The sequence below is a fragment of the Macaca nemestrina genome, chromosome 3, assembly GCF_043159975.1.
Source record: "Macaca nemestrina isolate mMacNem1 chromosome 3, mMacNem.hap1, whole genome shotgun sequence".
Taxonomy (NCBI): Eukaryota; Metazoa; Chordata; class Mammalia; order Primates; family Cercopithecidae; genus Macaca; species Macaca nemestrina.
In genome coordinates this window covers 16,819,504-16,847,355 of record NC_092127.1, presented here as the reverse complement: position 1 = coordinate 16,847,355, position 27,852 = coordinate 16,819,504, and the positions used below count along the sequence as shown (strand labels likewise).

At 40.7% G+C, this 27,852-nt stretch overlaps 1 protein-coding gene across 5 annotated transcripts in view; it reads left to right on the top strand.

The window, feature by feature from the left end:
* The window catches only part of LOC105466678 (polypeptide N-acetylgalactosaminyltransferase like 6), a 1,213,852-nt gene that overhangs the window by 1,121,541 nt on the left and 64,459 nt on the right, over positions 1–27,852 (top strand). For all 5 annotated transcript variants that reach the window (XM_011715760.3, XM_011715757.3, XM_011715758.2 and 2 more), the window contains one exon: positions 8,455–8,676. In XM_011715760.3, the coding sequence (XP_011714062.2) occupies positions 8,455–8,676 (222 nt within the window). The remainder of the gene's footprint in view (positions 1–8,454; positions 8,677–27,852) is intronic.

Sequence of the window (27,852 nt, the reverse complement as noted above, 5' to 3'; positions counted from 1 at the left end):
AATTCCATTTAAAAAAAAAAAAAAAAAAGGAATACAATAAGAATGAATACATGCAGCTCCAGCTACATGGATAAAGATAAAATACTTATACTAAGTGAAAGAAGCCAGACAAAAAGAGCACATAATGTATGATTCTATTTATATAAAATTCTAAAAAATACAAACTATAGTGAAAAAAAGTACATCAGTGGTTGTCTGGGGACATAGAAATGCCACAGAAAGGAGATCGGGAAAAGGATTTCAAAGAGGCATGAAGAAACCTTTGCCGGTAATGGATATGTTCCCTGATCTTGATAGTGGTGATGATTCTACTAATATAGTATATACATATGTCAACATATACCAAACTATTCACTTTAAATATGAGCAGTTTTCTTGTAAATCAACTATTCCTCGATAAAGCTGATTTTAAAATTAGGCTTACCAGCATTTTTTAAGACACACTGTTAGCTCATTTGGGGTTTTTGCTTGTTTGTTTGTTTCTTTGTCTTATATCTAAAGGCTACATTAAATGTCATCATAAACACCACCATAGATATCCATAGTATTTGGGCAAAAATATGATAGAGATATAAAATCAAAGAGAAAGCTAACCCTTGTTCATGACAGCCCAAAGAAGATAACTACCTACAAACAGCTCACACAGCCTTGGGGAAGAAGGAAAAGGAAATTGCCTGTCAGAGAATCTCCCTTTGTAGGACTAGATTAGCCTCCTCTCCTTATGCTGAAAGTTTCCCACTGACTTCAAAGAAGTGCTCAGATCAGAGAAAAGTGGAGCTAGGCTGAATAATTGTAGTGAGGTTGGGGCTGTCTTAGAGATTCTCTTTTGAGCTGTACCCATGATGACATTATCATATTATCAATGATAAAAGGGCTGTGGGGTGGGACTACTGAGCCACAAAGGCACTCTTAAGCATCAAAGAGGAGACAAGAAATACATTCAAAAAAAAGCAGAAATTTAAAATCACGGGATATGGATACACCTTGCTGTAGGAGTGACTGTGACAAATTAGAAACTGTTTCTGTGTGGGACTGGCTTTTCCAGTTTCAGGGAAAAAAAAACCTGTGTGTGTGTGTGTGTGTGTATGTGTGTGTGTGTGTGTCAAGAAAGAGGATTCACTGTAACACAATCCACCATAATACAATAGCTTAATATTGACACAAGCACAATTTGTGAAGCAGGATCTTGCCAGTACACATATAATAATCACATTTTGCGCAAAGAAATAGGAACACTCTACTGAGGTAAGATGGCCCAAATAATACAGATACAGTTGACTCCCAAATAATACACTGAGAAACTGAACAGGGATTGAATAGTCTAGCAGTGGGATCTAAAATGTTGCTGGTAAAAATAATAATAATTAGTGGGTAGATTTATGCAGTTTCATGAACCAGCAGGAAAAGTTAAACTATCTACTTTCCTCATGCTGTACACTAACAGTGATCAGTCAAGCTGGAAATAATGTTTTTATGAACTGAGCTAGAAATGTCATTTAATGTTCCTGGTAAAATATCAATTCAAAGACCTGATGAGTATTAGAATTATGGAAAGATTTAGTGTTGGATAGCACAAAGAAAACAAGACTTGATTTCTAAAGACCTCTAATATAAGGCTGCATGTGTTAATAAATATTTGAGCAACATAGAAAGGACAGATTAATACCAGTTTGGGTTGAAGAGAGGAACATATATGATAGACAGAGAACCACAGACAGGTGACGTAAAAGTAGAGAATACTGTTAATGTCTTGTACATAGAAGATGCTCTGAACAACAGTTTTTATTTCATTTATCATTCAAGAAGATGAAGGTCTGCAGATTTTTAAAGTAGAAGAATCCTTCATTGGCTTTCTACAGCAAAAAGTAAATATATTCCTCAGCTCTAGTAGCTATCTTTATCAGTATCTTATATGAGTCCCATGCTGGGTACATCCGCAGCATATGAAAACCTCTTGGATCCAACCTGAATGGGTTTGGGTCCTCTCACTTTCCCTTGTCCACACTAAATGTGGGGCCTAGATGAAAGCCAACTCAGATGTACAGAAACAGAAAGCCTTCACCTACTTATTTTCACACTGAGGTTAGCATTAAGCCCTAAACAGTTCATTCTGGCCATGCTGAGCCTCACCTCTAGCTAGCAATTAGTCCTGCTGTTTCCTTAAATTCTGTGACTGCTGCCCTGTTTGCTTCACAGATAGAGGGCCAGCAGGATCCCACCTCTAGGAAACAAAAAGCAGTGGGATTGTGTGTTTATATTGTATCAGCTGTGTGTTATGGCAGGCTTCTCTGCAAAGAACTGCTTGAAACTCCTCTGGAATAATTTCCACAAAAACAAAACATTCTTTATGTATTGGCAATACCAAAACATGCCAGATTCTGCATAGATGGTCACTCAATGAATTAAAAAACATTCATAGAGCACATGTTATATGCAAATTACATGCATCAGGAGTAGGATTGCCATTATTTAGCAAGTAAAAATACAGCATGCCTCACTAATTTGAATTTCAGATAAATGACAAATAATTTAGTACTAGTATGTCCCATATAACATTAATAATACAAGTATTAATTATATTTACAAATTGATATGGTTTGTCTGTGTCCCCACAAAAATTTCATCTTGAGTTGTAGCTCCCATAATTCCCATGTGTGGGAAGGAGCCAGTGGGAGATAATTGAATCATGGAAGCAGTTTCCCCCATACTGTTCTCATGGTAGTGATTAAGTCTCATGAGATCTGATGGTTTTATAAGGGAAAACCCCTTTCACTTGGCATTCTGAGTGTCTCTTGCCGCTGCCATGTAAGACATGCCTTTCACCTTCCACCATGATTGTGAGGCCTCCCCAGTCACATGTAACTATAAGTACATTAACCTCTTTTTCTTTATAAGTTATCTAGTCTTGGGTATGTCTTTATCAGCAGCGTGAAATAGACTAATACACAAATTATTTGTTGTTTATCTGAAATTCAGTTTTAACTATGTGCCACATATTTTATCTGGCAAGTCTAACTGAAAGGAAAAAGAAAAGCGTTTCAAAGAGTGGGTGGGATCAGACAAATAGGAGAGAACACTGAGTCAGGAGAACCTGTACAGACAGACAAGTGCAGGGAGTAGTTGCATTTTTTCAGAGATGATGAACAGAACAGTTTACATAAGCAGAGCTTGTATGTAAGAGAATAAAATTTAAGATACCCATTAGGGACCTACTGTGGAATGTCTGAAACAGTGGGCAACCTGTATCTAACAAAAAATTGGAGGTGGGGTGTTATCCAAGGGCCAGTTGTTTAATTTCTTTTTGGAGAATTATCCTGCTCAGCAATCCATTTTGGTTATGGAAAGGTAGCCAACATGGTTTGGCCAGGATAAGCAAGGACAAACAATGAGGAAGATGAGTTGCCAGGCATGAAAAGGAAGAAGAAATTATAACATTCTGGTACAGCCCTACAAAAGAGACATAAGAGAGATTTTTGAGTTGGGCAGAACCATGGCAGGAAACTAAAAGACAGAAGGAGGAAATTTTAGCCAGGAAGAAATTCCCTTTAGCAGCCAAAGGAAAAGAATCCAAGCGGTCAAATACTTCATCTTACATCATCATCTGTGCTGTTTTGTTATCTAAGTCTCTGCTACTGCCCGAAAATCTTCAGTAAAAGTTATGCCCAGTTGATGTACCGAGAGACATTTGAGAGGTGAGGGAAAATACCTGTGCACCCCATTCAAGTCTCTGCAGGACAAAAGGTAGACAGCAAGCTGGGAGCAAGATGCCAGGAGGAGAGAAGGATCACAAACAGAAAATCGAAGTGAAGGATGAACGTGTGAACACCCCTGGGAATCCACAGAAATCTTCAGGAGGACAGGGACATGCAACTTAAGGTTAAAGTACTTTTATTTAAACCTTAAAAAACAAGAACTCCAGCTAACACCTGGCTCTGTGTATATAAGGCAACCTCTAGAGATTCAACATCTGATAGTTCAAGAGTAAATAATTACATGTATAGATCTCCCGGCATTCATGCTTGACTCTTTCTTTCTCCTTGATAACTTTTTTTTTTTTTTTTTTTTTGGACATCTTAGCAGGTCCACCAATGTTCATTCAATCTCAGAGAAAGATAGGACTACTCAGATTGATTTAGTTTCTCTTTTACCATCTCTGGCACAAGCTGTTATTGGATGTTTCCATTTCATGATTCTGCACGTGTTTACACAGCTGTAAGTGTTTAAGTGAGAAATATCGCTTTGCTCCTACTCCACTATCTCGGTGTATGTGAATGTGTGGTATGCATGCTCCTACATAAATACCCCAATGAACTCCAATGAGTATATGATTGTACTATTTCCTGGAGTGGGTCAATTTACTCTACGATCTATAAAAGACCAATGAAACTCTCTTTTTGCAACTGTTTGCAATATCTCTCAGCTGTGGTACCAACGTTTTCCCCAAAGTTAAGTACTGATTTATGATTCCAGTGACAAACTAACATAATGTTTTATTATTTCCAGAATAAGGACTTCAGAAAGATTTTATTTGGCCGGCCACCTGGATAGTTGAGAAGTCAGGGCTATTCCTTGAATGTAATAATTGACACTTTAGAAAGTTTCTCTCCTGATAGTAAATTCCAGAGAACAGAGCATCTATAATCCAAAATGTCTAGTGAGCCAATGGGGACATTAGAGAATGGTCAGGATGTTTTACATATGTTTAAAGGTTTACGTATCACTCATAGCTAGAGGGAAACTTGCTATTGCCATCTTTGCAATTATTATGTTCTACTGTGCAATTATTTTTGTTTTACTGTGTCTTATAAAACTACAAAAAAGGAATCGATGATAGGATAATGATCCTTGGAATATGTCCATGATCCCACTACTTGCTTTGGAGTGGTTTTTTGGGAGGGGGGCTTTGCTTTTGTTTTTGAGACAGAGTTTTGCTTTTGTTGCCCAGGCTGGAGTGCAGTGTGCGATACTGGCTCACTGCAACCTCTGCCTCCTGGGTTCAAGCAATTCTCCTGCCTCAGCCTCCCAAGTAGCTGGGATTACAGGCATCTGCCACCACGCTGGGCTAATTTTTTATTTTATTTTATTTTGTATTTTTAGTACAGATGGGGTTTCACCACGTTGGCCAGGCTGGTCTCGAACTCTTGACCTTAGGTGATCTACCCACCTCAGCCTCCCAAAGTGCTGGGATTGCAGGCATGAGCCATGCACCTGGCTGCTTTGGAGTGTTTGAGAAATCAGCATACCTAGTCTTTCAACTTGAAAAGGACACGATGATACAGAGCTACCTGGTTAGTTCCCTTGTTAATTATACTAGAGGCTACTTGGCCTTTAGTGACAGCTTTCCAACACGCTGACTCCTGCCTCTTTTACTTATTGATATTGCCTATTCTGGTTAGCATTTATCATGATCCTCTGAGCCATTTCCCGTTGACTGCACCAGAATTAGTTAGTTCCTCTATGAGTGTTGCAGTAATTGCCTTATCTATTTCAAAAACCCAAAGCAACAAAAATGTTTACCATTTAGCAACAGCACTTGTTTTTAATTGTTCCCATTTCAGTGCTTTTATCAATAGATACATATGCACACTATGAATTTGTTCGCATTCATTTCATCATCTGGTCTTTCATTAATTCAATGATTAGCATGCCCAGATGAGCACACACGTGTGTCTGGAGCCACACAAGATGCTAGGTCTTTTAAGGCAAAAGTAAATAGATCTATCCCTAACTTCATGGCACTTATAGTCTGAAAGTGCTTACTTATCCAACAGAGTCCTTAAGGACAGATCTTTTCTGCAAGCTACCAGAATTTTAAAGGCATATTTTTTCTTAAGAAAGTCAATTTCTCATTATTCCTGGGTCATTTGCTTCTGCTTTTTGCTATTCCCCAACTGTATTCACTTTCACTTATCACAGAGGTATAAATTGATGAAAATTAAATATTTCCACTTTATTTAATATTGCAGTTTAGGTGAAAAGATGGGAACTACAGCCTAAAATCAATTTTGATTATAAAGTTTTAATATTATCAACTAATTTTTTTTTATTCTAATCCTCATTAAAAAATTTGGCCTGGCCACATGTGGTGGCTCACGACTGTAATCCCAGCACTTTGGCAGGCCAAGGTGGGTCGATCATGAGGTCAGGAGATTGAGACCATCCTGGCTAAACAGTGAAATGCCATCTCTACTAAAAATACAAGAAATTAACCAGGCATGGTAGCACACGCCTGTAGTCCCAGATACTTGGGAGGCTGAGGCAGGAGAATTGCTGGAACCTGGGAGGCAGAAGTTGCAGTCAGCCAGGATCGCACCACGGCACTCCAGCCTGGGCAACAAGTGAGACTCTGTTTCAAAAAAAAAAAAAAAAGAAAGAAATAAAAGAAAATGTGCCCTGAGGACAAGTAAAATAGAATGCATTTCATACAGAATGTTTGTCAAAATGAAATGAAAATAGTAAGATGATATTACAGACTCACACGGAGGTTTTATGCATGTAGTACACAGTACCATCCCAGAGCAGGACTCTCAAGACATCATCTGTTTCCTTTCTGGTCCCCAAATGAATCAGGCAATTCCGAATTGGTGGCAAGGGCTAGAATATTACAAAACCATGTTGACTCTGATCATCTATCTGTTAAGGTAAACTGGAGTCCAAGGAGTAGAAAGCATTATGGGCCAGGCAGTGCTGACAGGATGGTAGGGTACACAGCAATGGCAAATAATAATCTCTCAAGGAACAATTCTCACACTCTCCAGGTCATTTCCCTATCTTCCTATCTATGCACCCAGTCACCTTAGAAAGAAAGGAACCCAGAGGGAACTGAGAAATCAGAGCTTTCTTTGTGGCTCTGTCTCTTTTCTGCATTTTGCTGTGTTAACAGAGCCCTTCCTGGTGCCCACCATCCCCTAAAAGCACCCAAGGAGTGCAGGGAGAATGAAGAGCAGGGACAAGGTCAGACAGGAGAGGCCCGCTGGGAGACACTGAATGCACGGAGTGGGTGGAGCGGAGTAAGAAAATGTACAGTCTCATTAGGAGTGAAGTAGCAGTGATGGTGTCTCCAAATCCAGCAGACCTCTGGGCATAGTTCCAGGCCTGAATTAGGATTTTGTAGTCATTTTCAAGATAAAGCACTTGTCCTAAATATCACTAGCTTTAACTTGATTCACTTATGTCTGGATCTCATTAAAGTTCCAGGCCATTGCGCTCATTTTATCTTCTAAGCGCAAGTGAGAAACAGGAGCGGGCCAATGCTCACACCAACTAAGCACTTGAAATAAGAACTTGAACAGGACACAAGAAGCAGAGACTATGGGACACCAGCCTGTGAAAATGTGTTGCAGCACATTTAAGCTGGAGGCATCAAAACTGGTATCTTCTACACAAACGCAGTTGTTCTCTCTACTGCTTAGGACCACAGAGCTTGAAGGCACATCAGAGAGCATCTCATCTCAGCTAACGCCTTTCCTAAAGGCCACAGGAACATTCCATTAATGTGTGGTCAGCCCGACACCCAGGCTCTCCAATTTCCAATCCTACACTCTTTTTACTGCTAATAATAGCTCTACTATTTGTGGTACCTATTATGTGCCGGAGACTTATTCTAAGTGCTTTACAGGTGTGGCCTTACTTAATCCTACAGCCACCCCCGTGATGCAGGTATGTATTACTGTTGCCATTTTCAGGTGAGGAATCTGATGCCCAGCATGGATGAGTAACTTGCTCAATTTCAAAACTGACAAAAGGGCTAAGCTTCCAGCACTGAATCCACATACTCTCCTACACCTAAGATCCATGCTTATTCCCCACAACCGACCTTCTGCTTCCTTTACCCCAGGGACACATCTGTGGAAAAGACTGGCTACTTGGTGCTTCCTTTAGCCCCACTTCATCATGCAGTCAATTACTAAATTCTGATTGGTATCTGTGTTGCACACATAGAACATCAGAACACACAGTTTTAAATGTACTAATGCTCAGTGATCTCTCTAAAGTTGGGGGAAAAGGATAATAGCTTGTTTGTCCTCATTCTTTCCTAGATTCTTGTTTCTGGACATGCTTTAAGCAATTTGATGCCTGAGAGGAATCTCATTCTCTCCAATTTCAACACCTTTAGTTTTACGTAAAAAATAAAAAATTTATAATCATGAAATAACAGAGGAAATGAGAAAAGTGATATAATAGTGAGCTGAATCTTTACTGGCTCTGATAAATTAACTACCAAATTGGCAATTGAACCCCATGCCAGAAGCAGAAATGTGTGCGAAGCCACAGGCCAATTGTATCATACCCCTTGCAGTTAGGAAAACTCTCATTGTTTGTAAACCACCAACCAGGGCTGCCTGAGGTTGTCCGTTATCTTTTCCTTTTCTTTTTTTAATTTCTGGTGCAACAAAAACCACCTTTTGAATGAATAAGCCAATAAATTACTTTTTTTTTTTTCCTGCTGCACAGAACCTGAAGCGGGTAGCTGAGACCTGGATGGATGAATTTGCCGAGTACATTTACCAGCGGCGGCCGGAGTACAGGCATCTCTCCACGGGGGACATCTCTGCCCAGAAGGAGCTGCGCAAGCAGCTCAAGTGCAAGGACTTCAAATGGTTCATGGCTGCTGTGGCCTGGGACGTGCCTAAATACTACCCTCCAGTGGAGCCCCCGCCTGCTGCCTGGGGGGAGGTGAGGAAAGGTTGCCTGAAACCCGCGCGGACCTGGGAGACTGTGTGCCTCCCCCATAGCCTCAGGTAGTGGGAGGGACTGCTAAAATCTTCACTTTTACCCTGCAGCCAAGTAGCATCCATTTAAATCATCTAGAATACATGAATGTTCAACCTCTTTTTAGCAATTACTAGACTTAGTCTTCAGAGTTGATAGCCTAACCCAGAATTAGTGACCACTGTTGATTCCCCAGATGATTTTTTTTGTTGTTTTTGTTTTTTGAGACAGAGTCTCGCTCTGTCTTCCAGGCTGGAGTGCAATGGCGTGATCTCGGCTCACTGCAACCTCCACCTCCCAGGTTCAAACGATTCTCCTACCCCAGCCTCCTGCGTAGCTGGAGTTACAGGTGCACACCACGACGCTCAGCTAATTTTTGTATTTTTAGTAGAGACGGGGTTTTGCCATATTGGCCAGGCTAGTCTCAAACTCCTGACCTCAGGTGATCCTCCTGCCTTGGCCTCCCAAAGTGTTTGGATTATAGGCATGAGCCACCATGCCCGACCATGAATTTTTAAAATACACCTAGAAAATATTTTTCTTTGAGATTAGGGAAATCACCACCGGCTTTTGTAGAGAATTAATGTATCTGTCATACAAGTGGGTAAATATGGGTACCTGATAGACGTGATAAAAACCCTCTGTCTTGGTGCACAGCCTTGCTGCTATTGGTATATGCAAGTACAAGGCAGTGAGGGGCTTGGCTATTTTCCCCTCCAGGCTGTGCTGTGCAGAATCATAAAGAAGTGTATTTCTGTAATATACAGAACTGTGACACAGGCAGCCACATTGATTCTTTTTTTTTTTTTTTTTTTTGAGACGGAGTCTGGCTCTGTCGCCCAGGGTGGAGTGCAGTGGCCGGATCTCAGCTCACTGCAAGCTCCGCCTCCCGGGTTTACGCCATTCTCCTGCCTCAGCCTCCCGAGTAGCTGGGACTACAGGCGCCCGCCACCTTGCCCGGCTAGTTTTTTGTATTTTTTAGTAGAGACGGGGTTTCACCGTGTTAGCCAGGATGGTCTCGATCTCCTGACCTCGTGATCCGCCCGTCTCGGCCTCCCAAAGTGCTGGGATTACAGGCTTGAGCCACCGCGCCCGGCCCACATTGATTCTTTAAATAAGCACCAGCCTTTCCACCTCTGAACACTTCTATTCAGTGGAAATAGAATGGAAAGAGCTGAATAGCCCCAGGTCCCAAATTTAAAGTATCTATCTTTTGGCATAGAAAAGACTATTGCACTGGGTTCGGTTCCATTCAATACTGTTACTATAGCCTTTCTCCATAGAATAGAGTGTACTAAAGCAGGACTAAAATTGGATAGGATGGATTTATCCTAGCCATTCAACCTGCTCTTAGCAGAGGATATCGGGGGAAATGCATCAAGGCTAGATGTTCACACCATTCCACTTCCCCAGTCTTTCAGAAATCAAGAGTTGATTGTCTCGCATTGTGGAGGAGTACCATCAGTGTCCTTGGTTTTATAGTCTCTGAAAGAAGATGCCATTGCCTAGATGGTGTCTGTGGCTGCAGAGCTCTGAGAAAAGGCTACCCCAGGGCATGGTAGGAGAGGCCAGAGGACTCAGGCAGTGTTCCTGGGTGAGCTGTTCCAGATGCCTGTAGAGGATATGTTCAGCAAGTCACAGGTGCACTGCTTGTTGTGTTCAGAGGGTCACTCTTCATACCTGGGACACCCAGGATGAAGGAGAGAGTCAATCCTGCCACTACACCCTCCAACTCCTCATGGTTTTTGCATGTGTATGTCGTCCTGACATTATCTGCTTAATTCAAGTTAGTAATTTGGTCTCATCCTTTGCATCTTAAACATTTTATTAAAACTTCCCTAGAATATTAGTAATATTAGCCTGCTTGTATTAATGTAACTGTCTATCACAGACTTAATTCATAGCAGTGGAAATTTGAAGTAGACAGATATCAGAAAGAATTTTCTTATCCTAACGTGTTGAAAGGCATGAGAAGTGAGCTCCTTCTACAGTTTTTTATATATATATATACACACACACACACACACACACACACAAACATATATATAGTTCTGCTTGTCATCTTTCTATGATGATTCAAATGCTGTCCTGCCTAGTGACTAAGAAATACACTTGAGGAGCCCACAGTATCATTGTGTGATTCACTACAGAGCTAAAATCTCATCAATCTTTTATCTGCCTTATGCAGAAACATGAATTTTTCTTCCTACTGGTTACTATGTTCTTCAAACTGCAACTGGTCACATTTTTCCCACATTACCTGATTAAACCATAATCTGAATTTATATAGCACCTTTTCTAAACAGACTCACATCTTCCACTGAGGTTCTAGGAAAGGTACAACTTTCCAGGAATAATCAAAATCAGAACCATCTTAAGCCCAAGTAGGCTATGCCAGTGTGTTTATATCTATTACCCTAGATTGCCTCATACTTTTACAACACTTGCCTTATCCCTGGAGACATTTGCATTAATTATTTCTGGCTTAAACAATCAGAGGTTGAGAAGATTAGATTTTTTATTTTTCCCCCAGACAAGGATTTGCTCTGTCACACAGGCTGCAGTGCAGTGGCAGGATCATAGCTCACCGCAGCCTCAAACTCTTGGACTCAAGTGATCCTCCCACCTCAGCCTCGTGAGTAACCCAGACTACACATTCATACCACCAGTCCCAGCTAATTTTTTAAATGTTTTGTACAGACAAGGTCTCAATATGTTGCCCATACTAATGTTGAACTCTTAGCCTCAAGTATTCCTCTTGCCTCAGCCTCCCCAAGTGATGGAATCGCAAGCATGAGCCACCACATCCAGCAACAGAATTTTTTTTTTCTTTTTTAACACAATGGCAAATTTCTTTCCCCCAAAGCCTCAGAACAGTGAACAAATAAAGGTCATATTTAAGTGTAGAAAAGAGGGAAATGGGGACATAATTTATGGGCCAGTTACATTCAGTTGTATTTGTTCAGTGAAGATGTGATGCATAGCAAGAATGAAGACATAGAGGATGGGAGGAAGGCAAGAAGAAAGGAAATCAATAAAAGACAACAGTTTGCACTGTTAAATACTAGTTTTTTAAAGTATCTGATTCTCAGGCAGAGTAGATCTCTGAGAATATAAGTGAAACGTGTACATTTAATGCAGGAGGCAAGTGAAGGATTTGAAATGCAGCTTAATCTAAATGAAATGATGAAAAAAGATTATTTTCTAACTGTAGGTGGGTAATAATATTTTTAAGAGTGGATAGACCAGGCATGGTGGCTCACGCCTGTAATCCTAGCACTTTGGGAGGCCGAGGCGGGTGGATCACCTGAGGTCAGGAGTTCAAGATCAGCCTAGCCAACGTGGTGAAACCCCATCTCTAATGAAAATACAAAAATTAGCTGGGCATGGTGGCGTGTGCCTGTAATCCCAGCTACTCCGGAGGCTGAGGTAAGAGAATCACTTGAACCAGGGAGGTGGAGGTTGCAGTGACCCAAGACCTGAGATCACGCCACTGCACTCCATCCTGGGTGACAGAGTGAGACTCTGTCTCAACAACAACAAAAAAAAGATAAAAAAATTTTAAAAATGCAGAATATATGTGTCGACCAACTTAATCTCTGACAAAAAAATACTTTCAAAATGTTGACACATGCAATTTCTTTTGCCTTTCAGAAGGTTTCTTAAAATAAACTTTTTATTTTGGAATAATTTTAAATGTACAGAAACGTTGCAAAGATAGTGCAGGAAGTTCACATATACCCTTTAGTCAGCTTCTTCTAATGTTAACATTTTATATTTACTACATTAACTGTGGTATATTTAATCAAGCTAAGTAATTAACAGTATAATACTATTAACTAAACAGGACTTTATTCAGATTTCACTAGTTTTTTTTACTAATGTCCTTTTTCTGTTCCAGGATTCAATCTCATATATGAGAGAGCTTTTTAGTTTCCTATAAACTTTAAATTAATTGTTAGAATGGGCAAAGTTCCTAAATAAATGTAATAAGTCAATTATTGTTGTAGTAAGAAAGCGAAAAGGGGAATGCAGATTCAGTGGTTCTTTTCAAGCAATTATGGGAAGGAACCACAAACCTCCAGCAATGTAAACACAAGATTCCTTTATGGGAGATCTGGGCCAAGAAGCAGGGCAACTCACCGTTTTATGCACTTGTACTTGGAACAGTTTTCCACCTGCTTGTCTGTGCCAGCCTGATTCAGGGTAAACAATGACGTGCTCAGGCAATTTTTGGCTCTGGTACTTGTAACTCAGCTTGTAAAGGATATGTTACAGATCATAAACAGCCTATAAACCGCCACTCATTTCCCTGACAAATTCAGCTGGATTACTGCACTTGTCTCCTGGCTCATCTCCCTGCTTCTGCCCGCCCCGCTTCGGTTTATTCTCAACACAGTCCACTTAAAACCAACCGGAGATGAGGCCACCCCTCCTCCATCCAAGCTTTCACTAGCTGCAATCTACCGCTAGGTAAAAATGAAAGTCCTTACCTATAAGTCTGTAAACAATCTGACCCCTGTTGTTTCCCCTCCAACCTCCTCTCTGACTCCTCACCCCCTGGCTTCCTCCTCTCAGGGCCCACTGGCCTCGTCACCAGTCTTCACACAGGCCAGGTCAGTCTGACCTCAGCACCTTTGCATTTACTATTCCTACAGCTTAGAATCCTCCAGTCTCAGAAATCATATGGCTCCCGCCCTTACTTCCTTCTGGTCCTCACTCAAAAATTCATCTTCTCAGTAAGGTCTTCCCTAGTCAGCCTATCTAAAATTGCAACAACACCCACACACATCCACATGCATACTTACACACTCCCTACTCCCTTTCCTCCTTTATTTTTCTCCCTAGCATCCATCACTGTGTAACAAGCCATGCAATTTATTTTTTTAATCATGTTTCTCATCTATCTCTCCCACTAGAAAGTAAATTCTGTGACACAAGGATTCTGTTGGTTTGTTGTGTTGCTACTGCTCTTTTGCAGAAAGACATAGTGTCTAGCATATAGTAGGTGCTCCATAAATGTTTGTTGAATGAATGAAAGATGAATGAATGGGGGATCCTGGCTCCCTGTTGTCCCACCTGCCGTTCACTGCTTTGCCCACACACCTGTATGTGTGAAGCCTTCTCAGGGCACACTAGGCACTCACTCCCTCCACAGCCATACAAAGTCCACTTCTTTGGAAAGCTCAGCCAGAAAGGCAGTTTGAGTAATGACTCTCAGGTAACTGATTCTCATGAACGGTCGCGTCTATGGTCCATTTGATAGTTAAACAAGTTACAAAATATTCCGTTCTGACATCCTATGGGGAAGAAGGAGAAATTCCAAAAGTTAAAAGCCTCTGTTCAGCAATTTCCGACTCTGCCTACCAGCTTCCTACTTAAAAGGCAGAAGAGATTACAGTCACATCTGATAGAGCAGTACTCTCCAGAAGTCATTCCATCCTCTGGTAGGCAAGGAGAGTGGGTAGAGTGGGGAGGTGATGAGTCCCAGAGAGAATAAATAGGATTCTGAACCATGGAATAAATTGAACAGCCCTCAGTGCTGTTCAAATAGAAGCAATGTGCTTTCCCCCATGCTATGTTGGAGAGGGTAAGAACAGGTTTAAAGTGGAAAACTATTCTTAAACCACTCACATATGGAGTGTCTCTTTTTGTGTCAAGATGCTAAATGAAAGAAACTGAATTTCCTATTATTTTCCCCTTCTCCTTAGAATTCATGAATTTGCTAAAGTCATTTAGAGTGCTCCTTTATAGTCTAAAGAGAAGAGTTCTTCAGAATTCTAAATATCATGTGTAAGAAAGAATAAAAGATGTAAAATAGACAAACGTGTCTTTTCCAACCAGTGCCATAAATTCTTTTAAGAAATGTCTGCTTACTGTCCTCAATGTGCCAATCTGGGCGCATCCATTTGTCACCTTGCGACTGTGCAAACTTTTTAAAAAACCTTTATTTTAAAAATTCCTGCCAATACCGAACTACCTAGGCTGTTTATTTGAATTCCTTCCTCAAGATTAATGTCACCCTGAATTGTGGAACATTCACAAAGACAGGCACCCTAAATAATTCCAGTTCTCCTCTGCTGCAGGCTGCTGCTCTTCTTTTCACCTGCTTGCTGCTTCTTCTTCTAATGTTCTCGCAGTGCACAAGGCTTTTCAGGTTTTTCCCTATCAGCTTACACGAAAGGAAGTTCAACATTAGGAGGTGCATTATCTCAAAGACCATCTGAGGATGCGACATTGTCTCTTTCCAAGAAATTCTGTATGAGTGCTGCTGATGTGTGATGCAGGAGTAAAAAGCAAGCGCTTTCTGCACGACGAGTGAGGCTCCCTCGCATTCTTTTGGGAGAGCCAAAGCCAGCTTTCCTGAATTCCCCTGCAATCTAGTCTCACAACCAGGAAAGCTGCAGAGTGAGATTGTCCTGCTATTTCCCTGGAAACTATGCAGGGAACTGTCTCTGTCCTTTAGGTGCTATATCACATCAACCCAGATCTTTAAATTAAGCACTCATTCAGAGAGGATTTATCGTTCAGACTGTATTAGACTCGACTTGATCTGTCATTTATTTTCTCAGGCAGAGGCAGTGCTGGTACACTATGCTAAGTCATCTCTCTGGGGCTCAAAAGCAAGGTTGGGAAAAATGTAAGAACACATAAAGTACTGCATTATCCTCTCGAATATTTCTGTGCTTTCTGAGTTTTCAACATTGAGACAGGGCTATGAAGACAAACTTAAAAGTGTCCTATAATAAACACAATTTGGCTGGGCGCGGTGGCTCACGCCTGTAATCCCAGCACTTTGGAAGGCCGAGACGGGCGGATCACAAGGTCAGGAAATCGAGACCATCCTGTGAATGGTGAAACCCCGTCTCTACTAAAAATACAAAAAATCAGCCGGGTGTGGTGGCGGGCACCGGTAGTCCCAGCTACTCGGGAGGCTGAGGCAGGAGAATGGCGTGAACCTGGGAGGCGGAGCTTGCAGTGAGCCTAGATTGTGCTGCTGCACTCCAGCCTGGGGACAGAGCGAGACTCCATCTCAAAAAAAAAAAAAAAAAAAAAGATTGACTCCCTGTTTTAAAAAATTTCACGCAAGGATCCCAGGAACCTCCCCTGCTCCTTTTTATTTTATTGGCGCGCTATTCTTGTCCACCAGCCTGTAGATGGTTACTGGATTTTTAAGGCAAGTTGAGGGCAATTACCACTGTAGAGGCCACTCTGAGTTATCACAGAAGCCAGCAGGTCACTTTGTCACCCCTTTGGTAGGTTGGAGGTATTCCTATGTCCAAGACTGGAAAAATTATATTGAATTGTTCCATCTATGCTAACTTTCTAAGGCTGTGGATTAGAAATTTTGCTATGATAGTTGAGTGAATTCTAATCAGTTCTCTTAATTTTTCAGTCTAACATTCTCCCAACTGATTTATTCTGGCAAAGATTAATTTTATTAATTCTATTTAAATTCTATTAATTTAGTGTCATTCTTGGAATTAGAAAGGCTGTCACCCAGGCTGGAGTGCAGTGGCGTGATCTCTGCTTACTGCAACCTCTGCCTCCCAGGTTCAAGTGACTCTCCTGCCTCAGCTTCCCGAGTAGCTGGGATTACAGGCATGCACCACCACACCCAGCTAATTTTTGTATTTTCAGTAGAGACGGAGTTTCACCATGTTGGCAGGCTGGTCTTGAACTGACCTCAGGTGATCCACCTGCCTCAGCCTCCCAAAGTGCTGGGATTACAGGAGTGAGCCACCGCACTCAGCCCAGGGAGTCAATTCTAAGACTAATGCGAATATGCATTATTGGGTTTGAACTTTGACTTTAATCATCTGCAGGCAGGCAGCAGTTTAAAATTAAGAGCCAATATTCCTCTAAGTGTCCTTGCAATGTATTGAGCCGCTCTGTTAGCAGCAGGCCATCGTGGCCACTGCTCCAAGCTCTGAGAAGTGTGGTGACTGTGCTGCTAAAAGGTAAGTTGTCTCTTACATTCCCAAGAGAGACATTTTTAGCAACCTGAAGGTCATCAGTCAGTCTTAGATTTTTGTAAGCGACCTAAAACATAGCTACATCTGTCGTGGTTTGGGAGGTGGGAAAATAAGCACTCGTGCTCCCCGTTAGCTTCCATGGCTAAATTTTTTCTCCATGTTTCATTTTGTCACAATTATCTCTGTGTTTTTGATCCACTTGATTGCATTTCCTCCTATTGACTTTAGGAGATGCAGGAATTAACGTTTACCTTATATTTCCAAAGTTCTCTGTTTGTCCAATTGGTAACCTAGTTGTATTTTGCTCGGCCTTCACTTACATCTTGCCTTAGACCTTTTCCTTCTTATAGAGCTTGCGTGGCTCTTTGGGTTGAGATTTTATTGCCCAATCTAAATGATGCCTGGCCAATTTCTGGAAAGGATGGCCTATTGTAAACTAGTCTAAAAATAAACTAAAATAACAAGATAATCTCAGGAGGAGCTTAATTTTCTATACCAATCTCTAGCACAGGAAGGACAAATCAGCTTTTTCAACTTTTGTTTTAGACTCAAGTCCTCCAGAACTAATCATATACATTCAAACTCTTTGCCTACGCTTTTTTTTTTTTTTTTTTTTTTTTTTTTTTTGGTCAGAATTGCATACAAATTTGTAGCAAATACAGAAGTCTTCCATTATCCATGGTCTCACCTTCTGCACTTTTGGCCAACTGTATTATGAGATCCCAACTATAATATTATGGGACTTAATGATACTATGTTATTTTGGAGCAGAAAGAGAGAGAGAGAAAGAGACCACATTCACACAACTTTATTATAGTATACTCCTATAATTGTTGTATTTTATTATTGTTGGTGTTAATCTCTTACTGTGCCTAATTTAAAGTAAACTTTAACATAGGTACCTATGCATAAGAGAAAACATAGTATCTGTAGGGTTTGGTACTATCTGTGCTTTTAAGCATCACTGGGATTTGGAATATATCCTCCAAGAATAACGGGGGACCACTGTAGTTTTGTTTTGAATTTCAATACTCAAGTACTTCCCTGCTGTTGAAAATGATGGAATGATGCCAGAAATAGAAAAGCCACATTTTCTACCATATTCTTTCTTTAGAATATATTGGCATGCTAAAAGCATGGCATCTGCATGATTTTGTTTAATCATCAAGACCAGACAGAACATTGAGGCTAGCAAAAGAAGGAAACAAGCAACATGGACATGATCTTACACAAAACTGATGACAAGAAATCCCTCAAGTACTACAGAACATGGGTTAGTGTCACCAAAACACCAGACAGCAGCAGATCCAGGGTGGGGCTAGGAGAGATGAAGAATTGGTAGAAAAGAGAAAGGGGAGTACTGCTACTTCTCCAAGAAGAGTACTCAGAAATCAGTAACAAGCATTCACTCCCAAAAGGAGAAGAGCCTTTCCAGAACAGGAATGAAGGCAATCAGATCTGCACCTTACCAGTGGAATTCAAAGACCCAGTCACAGGCTCCAAGCTGAGTCCAATGCAAAGAGACCATAGGGAACCAGTAATGTAAACCATGCTAATGCAGAGTTACCCTGCATATATCTGAGAAACACTCCAAAATACTACCTTCTGGAAAGACAGAGACTCATCCTCTCCCCTCCTCCCCCTATAAAAAAAGAGTAAGAAATCTGCTGTGAATTCAATCTGAAATACAACACTGAGGAAGCCAGCAAGACAAAAGCTTCCAAACCAGAGAAGGAGGTGTCTAAGATAGATCTCAGAAAGTACAGAATGACAAACACATTCAAAGGTAACAATACTGCTTTGAAAGGAAAGACCTTTAGAACTCTAGACAACACAGAGTTAGAACAGGAAGTTTTTGTGAACAAGGCTGAGCTCTAAGAGACAGAGAAGTGTCCCTATAAAAAGGTCATATTTTTTAATACTTCACAGTGACAACAGAGAAGAGAGCCCTACACAGGAATCTTCCTCTAATAATCCAAGAAAATCATCTCATTTATATATGAGATCGTTCATATATGGAAAATAAAAGCAGTTTACAATAAAAGCCCATACTGAGATCCAACAAGGATAAAGATAAGAATGAATCAAATATAGTTCCAACACATAAAAATATACTACAAAAGTGGCTATAAAGAAGATGAAAACTACAACATAAGATTTCAAAATGAGCTAAAACAATCTTAAAACTAATCAAAGCTTGAAAGAACCATACAAATCAGAATTAGAACTGCTCAGAAATAAGATGGCTAGAACGATATGAACCATCATTTTATGGAAAGACAACTGAGAAAACTCAGGGATGAACTAGAAAAGAAAGAAACAGTATTTCAGAAATGAAGGGTCTATTAGAAGAAATAAAAAGGCAATGAGAGACCACGGAAGGCACAGTAAGAGAAATTGAGGCTGGAAGGGAAAATGAAGCTAATAAAACAGACACAAAGAAAAAAGAACAGAAAGAATTTGTCAAATGATTTGGAGCAATAAGTGAAGGAGATTCAACATAAAATTTCCAAAAGAAGAAAGCCCTCTGAGAACAAAAAACAACTAATATATAAAACTATAATTCAAAGAAACCTTTTCAAAATAAAAGATTTGAATCTATATATTAAAAGGACCGTCTGGGAAATCCAACTTAGAACCATCAACACTGAAATACTTTCTAATAAAATGGTTGTATTGTTAAAACAAGAAAAAAAATTGTGCATCCAAGCAAAGAATGAATCAGACTTTGAAGTATAAACATTTTGCACCAGAAGACAATGAAGCAGTATTGTAAAGATGCTCAAGAAAGGAAAATATAAGCCAAAAATTTTATATCCAACCAAACTATCCCTCAAGTATGAAGGTGGGTGCTGTGATTTCAATTTGTCCCCTGGAGTTCATGTTTTGGAAACGTAATCATCAATGCAAAAATGTTGAACAGTAGAATATTTGAGAGGTGATTAGGTCATGAGGGCAAAGCCCTCATGAATGCATTGATGCTGTTACCACAGGAGTGGGTCATTGTGGGAGTGACCTTCTAATAAAAGAGTGAGTTTGGCTCCCTTCCCTCTTTCTCTCACCCCCACAGGATGATGCAGCAAGAAGGGCCTCACTAGATGCAGCCCCTCAGTCTTGGACTTCCCAGTCTCCAGAACCATGAGCCAAATAAATTTGTTTGTTAAAAATTATAGTCTGTGATATTCTGTTATGGCCACACAAAACAGACTAAGGCACAAGGCCATCAAAGAGCCATTATAAATATTCAAGGACAGGCCGGGTGCGGTGGCTCAAGCCTGTAATCCCAGCACTTTGGGAGGCCGAGACGGGCGGATCACAAGGTCAGGAGATCGAGACCATCCTGGCTAACACGGTGAAACCCTGTCTCTACTAAAAAATACAAAAAACTAGCCGGGCGAGGTGGCGGGCGCCTGTAGTCCCAGCTACTCAGGAGGCTGAGGCAGGAGAATGGTCTAAACCCGGGAGGCGGAGCTTGCAGTGAGCTGAGATCCGGCCACTGCACCCCAGCCTGGGCAACAGAGCAAGACTCTGTCTCAAAAAAAAAAAAAAAAAAAATATTCAAGGACTGGGATTATTTTTACCAAAAGCCTTTCTGAGCAATCTGCTGGAGAAGAAGCATTAGAAAATCAAGAACTCCTTGAAGAAGCTCATTGCAGGGTCTAGTAGAAACTGGCCACAGGATGGAGGAATATATAAATTATATATAATCTGGCAATGTAGAAATAATACAAGTGGGGAAAGTGAGTGCAAAGCAGAATACATTTGCTGATTGTTGCATAGGCATTAACTAGGAGTAAAACAGTATCATCTATGTTTAGACACGGGGGAGGATGGAAGAAAAGCAGTAATAGTTATAGCCAACTTTAGCATTGCTCAGAGAAAGAGTTAGGCATTAATTTAAAAAGAGAAGTTTCAACTATTATAATTAATATTAGTGTAAAGGCAACAAGTGAAACAAAAACACAAACAATATTAAATACTAAAGATTGGAAAGAGAAAACAGGCCATGTGGGGAAAGACCTTCTAGATAACAGTAAATTATGTAACAAATCACTATGTCAGAGCTGAGATCAAACATATAAATCCACTGAAAGAAAGATTCAGACTGACTAAAAAGGCAAATGTCTCTGCTATATATGAGACACACCTAAGTCAAAATGATACAGAAAGATTAAAAACTAAAGAATATGCATAAACATGCCAGGCAAATTTAAGTAATAAGAAAGCAGGGTTTGAGATCTTGATAGGAAGCAAGGTAGAATACAGGGAGAAAAAAAGTTAAAAAGTTAAAAGAGGCTGAGAAAGACATTATAATATCAAAGACTGCAATCCGTGGAAAACAACTTACATAAGGCAGAAACTGCTGAAAATCTAAGGAGAAACAGAAAGACGCATACCAATAATAGAAACTTAACACACCTCTCTTGATCCAAGAATCAATAAGTGGACCAAAATGAATAAGGATGTATAGAACCTAAACCATGTCATCAATAATGTAGATCTAATATACCTATCTAACTCTAAAGCTTTTTCGGAATTTACTTTCAAGTACGCAAATTTAAAAGTATGTTAATGTTATAAACAAATAAGATTTTTGAACATGTATAAAAAGATATCTAAACCTAAAATTAAAGAAACAAATATCCTACAATCTTAAACTTGAATTTGAAATTTCAATGTCAGCTACTTTCTGAAAATAGCCACATTCTAGCTTTATCCACTGAAAAAGTCTAGAAATAACTTCAATCCAATCAGTGAGCACACCTAGCTCTCAATTGTGGTCTCTAAATAGCATTGTTCACTAAATAGAACTAAGGATTCATGAAGAAATAGCTGATTCTAGTTGTGGGGCCGGAAAGGTAGACGGTGGGCTGAGACAGTCTGTTACTCTAGAAAGCAGAAAGGGAAGAAAGCTTTCAAAGGCTGGTGGAGGTCATGTCAAAAGGACATGGGAGTCAGCTAGAAGGGGATCCCACTTGCCATAGATGAGACAATATGAACATCAAAAAAGTGACCCCGTTAATTAAAACAAATTGAATATACAAAATATTGTAAATTTAAAATGATATTTTTCAAAAGAGGGTTAGGAGAGAAAGAGAAATAAAATAAAAGTCACTGGGCACCAATGGCAGTTGCTTCAGCACCAAATCATGACTCTAGAAATTGACATTTAAAAGGAAAACAAGCATTTGTCTTGCTTTTCTGATATAAGGTGCATTTCAGGATGTCCAAAGAGCCCTATAGTTGAGGGATTTTATACAGCTGCTCAGATAATAAATTCAAAAGGAAAGAATGTTTTAAATCAACATTGTGCAATTCCTGATGCAATAACTGATTAAAGAAATGGTCCTCATTAGATAATAAAACCTTAGATGAAGTATTGATGATAAGCTTCACAATAAAATTATCAAGCTACCATCAACTAAACCCACTGATCAATTTTAGCATCACTGAATCATACACATTCTGGTATGATACGATGCAACTTGAAAGCATTTTAGACAAGCCAGGAAGTCAAGAACCATGCCTAAAATATCCTTTTTATAAAACCAAAAGAACATCTAACTGAATTTAATCAAGTCTTTAACTTCGGTCTACAGGAAATTCAGAAGTTGAGGGAAACTTGAATAGCACCTCAAGCCAAATCTAGAATGCAGCAATCTAATTTAGTCAATAAGTCCATGGCAGAGAGAAAAGAGGAGATAGGAAGAACTGTTCTAGATTACAATATACAAAGCTGAAGTACAATAAAATGAAACCTGTTTAAATCATCAATATTATATATTCTATGATTTCATATAACTGTACATTCTACTAGTTCAGTTAATCATAGAATAAGTGAAAAGAGATATTTTAGACAACCAGAGGAATGTAAATATGCAGCAGATTCTGGATGATATTAAGTATTAAGTAATTATTATAAATTTGTGGATATGTAAGAAAATTGTTTTTTCTCTCTCTTTCTCTGTCTACTACTTCCACTCTTTCTCTCTCCTTCTGTCTCTTTTTCATTTTGAAAAGCTTACTAAAGTATTAGGGGTGAAAGGACCTGCTGCATGGTATTGACTTCAAAACCCTCCAGTAAAACAGAGAGAGACTGGGAAATGTATAGATGAAGAAGTATGTAAAATGCTGATGGTGTTCAAAGTTCAACAACTGACTCATAAAAATTTTCATAATAAATGTATTTTTAAATGCAATGCCTTTGAAGGTATGTGGGAACATAATAACTATAAGAAAGACAAAGCATACATGTTTTTGGCGATATTGTAGGTAGTTAGGTATCAGTATTTTTATTGTACTTATGCCCTAAAGCTAAAATAATTATATTGAAACACATCACCATATCCTGTCATGTTGAAATGGCATACTGCCACAATAACATAATATTTCATTCAAAGTTTATATTTAGGATATTTATTTGTTCTATCTTAGGACTGGTGTGAAAAAACATGAGACAAGATGCTGTATAATATATGAGCAGATGGCACCTTTCTGTCTACCTCTCTTCCTCTTTCTTTGTCTCTCTCCCCCATTTCTCAAGGTTGGAGCACTGGTTATTAGTTACTTAGAGTACTTTTGTCTTTCTCAACAATAAATACAATAACTTTAGAAATTATACTACAATTAGTAAAATTTATGGAATAATTCATGTTTTCAAAATGCTTACTGTAATTAGTTTAATTCTCAAAACGTATATGAAACATATGAGCCAATTATTCATCATTTAACTAGATAGCAGCCGAGGCCACACTGGTGTCACGAGATCCTTGGGATGTTGCTTTGCCAGCCAGAAGCCTCTGTGGCCAGTGGTATCTTTGCCAGAGTTTTTACTCGGATCCACTGGGCTCATTCCACCCACTCAGACTGGCAGGCTGCACTCGGTTCATGCTACCAGCCTGAGTCCCATGCCTGCCAAGGGCAAGCCAGGTGCAGAGTGGTAAGGGGTATGTGAGTGAGCACAAGGTCTGGTCACTGTGTAAAGCCAGGCATGCCAGCTGTAGCAGGGCAGGCAGCTGCAGGCACCAACACAGACTCTGGCTCCCTGCGAGGCTGCAGCTGCACCAGGCATACTGCAACCAGCTTCTACTGTGGCCACCAGGGAACACAGTGATGCTCGGAAACCTGGAGACACCAGGAACCACAGAGCCCCAAAGAGGGTGTCACAGCCCTGGCTTGGGGAGCTCCTATGTCTGGGTTCCCCAAAGGACTGCAGCTCTTCCCTCTCTTCTCTCTTTCTGGTTGCCCCCAACGTGGCAAGCAGGGAATGGGTGTGTGTTTCAACCATTTGTGTTACAGCTCTTTTAGTCCCACCATTTGGCAGGTCCTGAGTTTTTGTCCTGCATCCAGGAAGAATGAGGTGTGTGGACAACTGCAGGGTGAGCAAGGCGAAGAGCTGCTTTATTGAGCAACTGTACAGCTCTCAGGACACCCAAAGTGAGTAGCTCCCATCCGCAGGCAGGTCATCCCACTGAGTTTGCAGCTCTTAGTTGAGAGGATACCCAGAGTGGGTAGTTTCTATCTGCAGGCAGGTCATCTGGTCAAGTCGAGGAGACCAGAATTGGGTAGCTCCTTCCCACAGCTGGTAGTCCCCACATCTCTCTGAGTCTGGCTGAGTCCGGGGGTTTTTATGGACATCAGAGGAAGTGCATGCTGATTGGTCCATGGGAGACCATGGGCGGGCCCAGAAATGGCACTAAATGGCACCATAAGTTCTCATTCTGGTCCGCTAAACTGACAGCCTGGCCACCAGACTTCAATGGGTCCCTGGTTTGAAGGTGGGGCTTCACCAGGGACCTGTCCCTACTACCCAGAAGCCTGTCTCCTGCAGTCATCCACAGTGCCCAGACTGTTCTGAGGGAAACCTGCAGGCACATGCTGAGCCACCCTCAGCCCCTCGCCTCAGGCCCCCTTCCATGCTCATCAGCGAGGGGGCTAAGGGAGGAGGGGTCTGGCATGTCAGTGCCATCCCGAGCACACACACACCCAGCCAGGTCACAGCCACCCAGGCTCAGTCTCAACTTTGCTTTGAAATCTGAGCGGGCAACAGGATAGGGGAGAAGCCAGACAGCAGGAGCAGGCACTTCTGAGCCTGCAGGGTTGGGGTCGGGGTGGCTTCCCAGGCCCCTAGAGTGCAGGGATGCAAGGGTCCACAGCTACCACTGGGTGACTGCAGCTGCGCCAGAGAAGTCGGGGCTCCGCCCAGTTAACCCGGAAGGGTGCAGAGCTCCAACCTGTTCCTGGCTCCCACCAGATCCCTGGAGTGCCCACCCCCTGCCACACCTCCCCACGGTAGCCAGCACCTTGGCAGCCACTGCTCCAGGAGGACCACTACTGCCATCACTGGTATTTTAAAAGGAAAGAGAAAATTAAAAAGAATTGCTATTGAACCAGGTTGAGGAGATCGTAAACACCACAACCAAAATTACTGTGTAGCAATCTAAGTTAGTCATTAAAAGATCAAAATAATTAGTCATTGTCTGGTATAAAAAATTCTATTTAGAGGAAGTTAAGTAGCTAAATCTCATAAAATAGATATTAAAATTATGAAATTATTTAAAACTCTAAGACATAGAAGTCACATACCTGCAAGATTTAAGCATGTGTCTAAGGCAGGGCTTCTGAAATTCATGTAAGCATGTCCCTGCAGGGGTACTCAGCTGCATGCCCAGAAGTACAGTACGTGGACCACAGGAAACCACAGCATCTCCTTCCAGAACATCAACTGTACTTAAAGTTTAGCAGGCAAAAAACATCATATGAAAATAACATCGACACAAAATAGATCAGTTACAGAATGGAATGCGCACTTTATAACATTTTTAAAATAGAAAAAATACTTCAGGAAAATGTTATACTTCAATCTAAGATTGCTGACTCCCCAGACACCTGTCCACCTTTTCTGATTTCAGGCTGGTTCACACAGAAAGGTTTGAAAGACAGCAGCCTAAAGAAAAGGCTGGGTAAATGAAACTGACTCTCCTCTTAGAAGACCTAGAAACACTCTTTTACAGCCTTCACAATGATAAGGTCCCCAGGATTGATTGTCACCAACTAAAATGCACAAGAGGCTGAGATCAACACCAAAATATCCACTATTAATAGACAATTAAAACTAATACAAGTGTCACAATGCTCAGAAATCCAGGTGTGAGTAAAATCAGTGCACGTGGTCTCAGAAAGCTATGTAGACATCAAATGTTCATTGGAAACCTCTTTATTGATTTTGCATGAGAAATGACTGTCAAACAGAACAGAAAAACATGAAATCCATATCATCAGCACATTCTCTCCATGTAAGCAGATTACACAGGAGTCAAAAAGTTGTCTGATGAACATGGAATCAGAGCAAAGACGAAGAGGCTGTTTCACATTGTCAGGGAGGCCAGTGGGTTTGTTTGCCAGAAAGAACACTCTGGGTCTACTGGCGAAAGCATCCTACCTTCAGCTCCATCCTATGGACAGCCCTTCCACTGAGGCTCGGAATGTTTGAGTCAGTGGTTATCCTGAGTAGCATTTGAGAGGCACTGCCAAAATTTACTTCTTGGTCACCTTCTTCTGTCCTTCCATAACTGAACAACTCCTCACTGGCACATTCTGTCTCTTGTCTAAGCCAGGATACTGATGGGTCATTGTGGAGTTTCGCTGTCTCCTTCACGTGGTTGTTGGCTGTTGTGAGACCTCAGTTTTTGTCTTCTCGGTTTAAAAGAATGTAAACGAGAGACACAAAACAAAGAAGATGCAGCATAGGGCAATTTGTTGTAAAGGAAGAAGAATATTTGGAAAGTTCGGTGCAGAATACACTGCACACTCTGAGAGACAGAGGAATCAGGGCGGGCTGCTGGTAAGGATGCGACAGCAAAGATTGGCACTAGGGAGACTCCCTCTATGGAAGTCTTACATGATGATTCATAAGTGGGTGGGAAGAGGTGTTACTAGGAAGCATGTTCTGGATGGTCCTCTGGGTGCACATGTGCAGTAGCTGTACATGCTTGTTCATACGTCACATGTCTCATTAGCATCTTAAATCTCCACCTGTGTGTTTGGCTTTTTTGTTTTGTTTTGTGGCGCATGCTCACTCTGTTGCCAGGCTGGAGTGCAATGGCGTGATCACAGCTCACTGCAGCCTCTGCCTCCCAGGTCCAAGTGATTGTCCTGCCTCAGCCTCCCGAGTAAGAGCAAATTCGCAATTAATCCCCTTATATTAGTAGGCTACCCAATTTCAGAGCATAAAATGAGCACATAAAATTCCATATTGAAATAACTTCTAAGTTAACATTTGAGATATTTAGCACAATGCTAAATATTCATTGCCTTTCCTCATTCTTTAATTCTACGAACGTATATTGAGCTCATTCTGCCACAAATAAGGCTCAACATGCAATGTTGTGGCAAATACAACGATAAATAGAAAATAATCACTGTTCTCAGCGCCTCACAGAGTAGCACACATCCTCAGTTCCATTGAATTCCCAGGCATCTCTGTTTAAATTTCAGCTCCAACATTTACTGGATGAGTATGTTAGAATCAGGCAAGTCACTTTAATCTCTCTCAGTTTCCTCAGCAGTAAAATGAGGATAGCAGTCCCTGTATTATAGAGTTTGTTGAGGATTAATTGTAAATAATTCCTGCAAAGCTCTTACCTCAATGTCTGCTACGTGACGAGTAATCAACATAAGTCACCTGTTAGTTGTGGCAGTGGTTGCGGTACTAATAGTGGGTGGTGGCAGTACAAATATTTGCACATCCAAATTAATGGTTAACAGTAACTGGAGTGTTGGGGTTTTTTAATGGTCCCTGGCCATATCAAAGCCAAATGAATGCCGAATTACCCAAAGATTCAAGTATGCCAAAATTATTGATAATGACAACTTAAAGTACCCCATATCTAAAAGAGAAATACATTGAATTCCCTTCCACGGCAAAGTAAGAGTGAGCAAATATTCTCTCTTGAAGAAAATTGTTCTTTCCTTCCCTAAAGGTCCAATTTACCAGAAAATATTCTGGATAAAAGTTGTAAGCTACGTAAAACAAGAAAACTGAATATGGAAAAATAGATTGTTTTCAATATTGTCAGGCTTCATTGTGACATTCTGAGTAAAGAGTTCAAGCTCGTATCTAGAGTATACCTTAATTAAACTGAGAAGAGCAATGCAAGAGCCT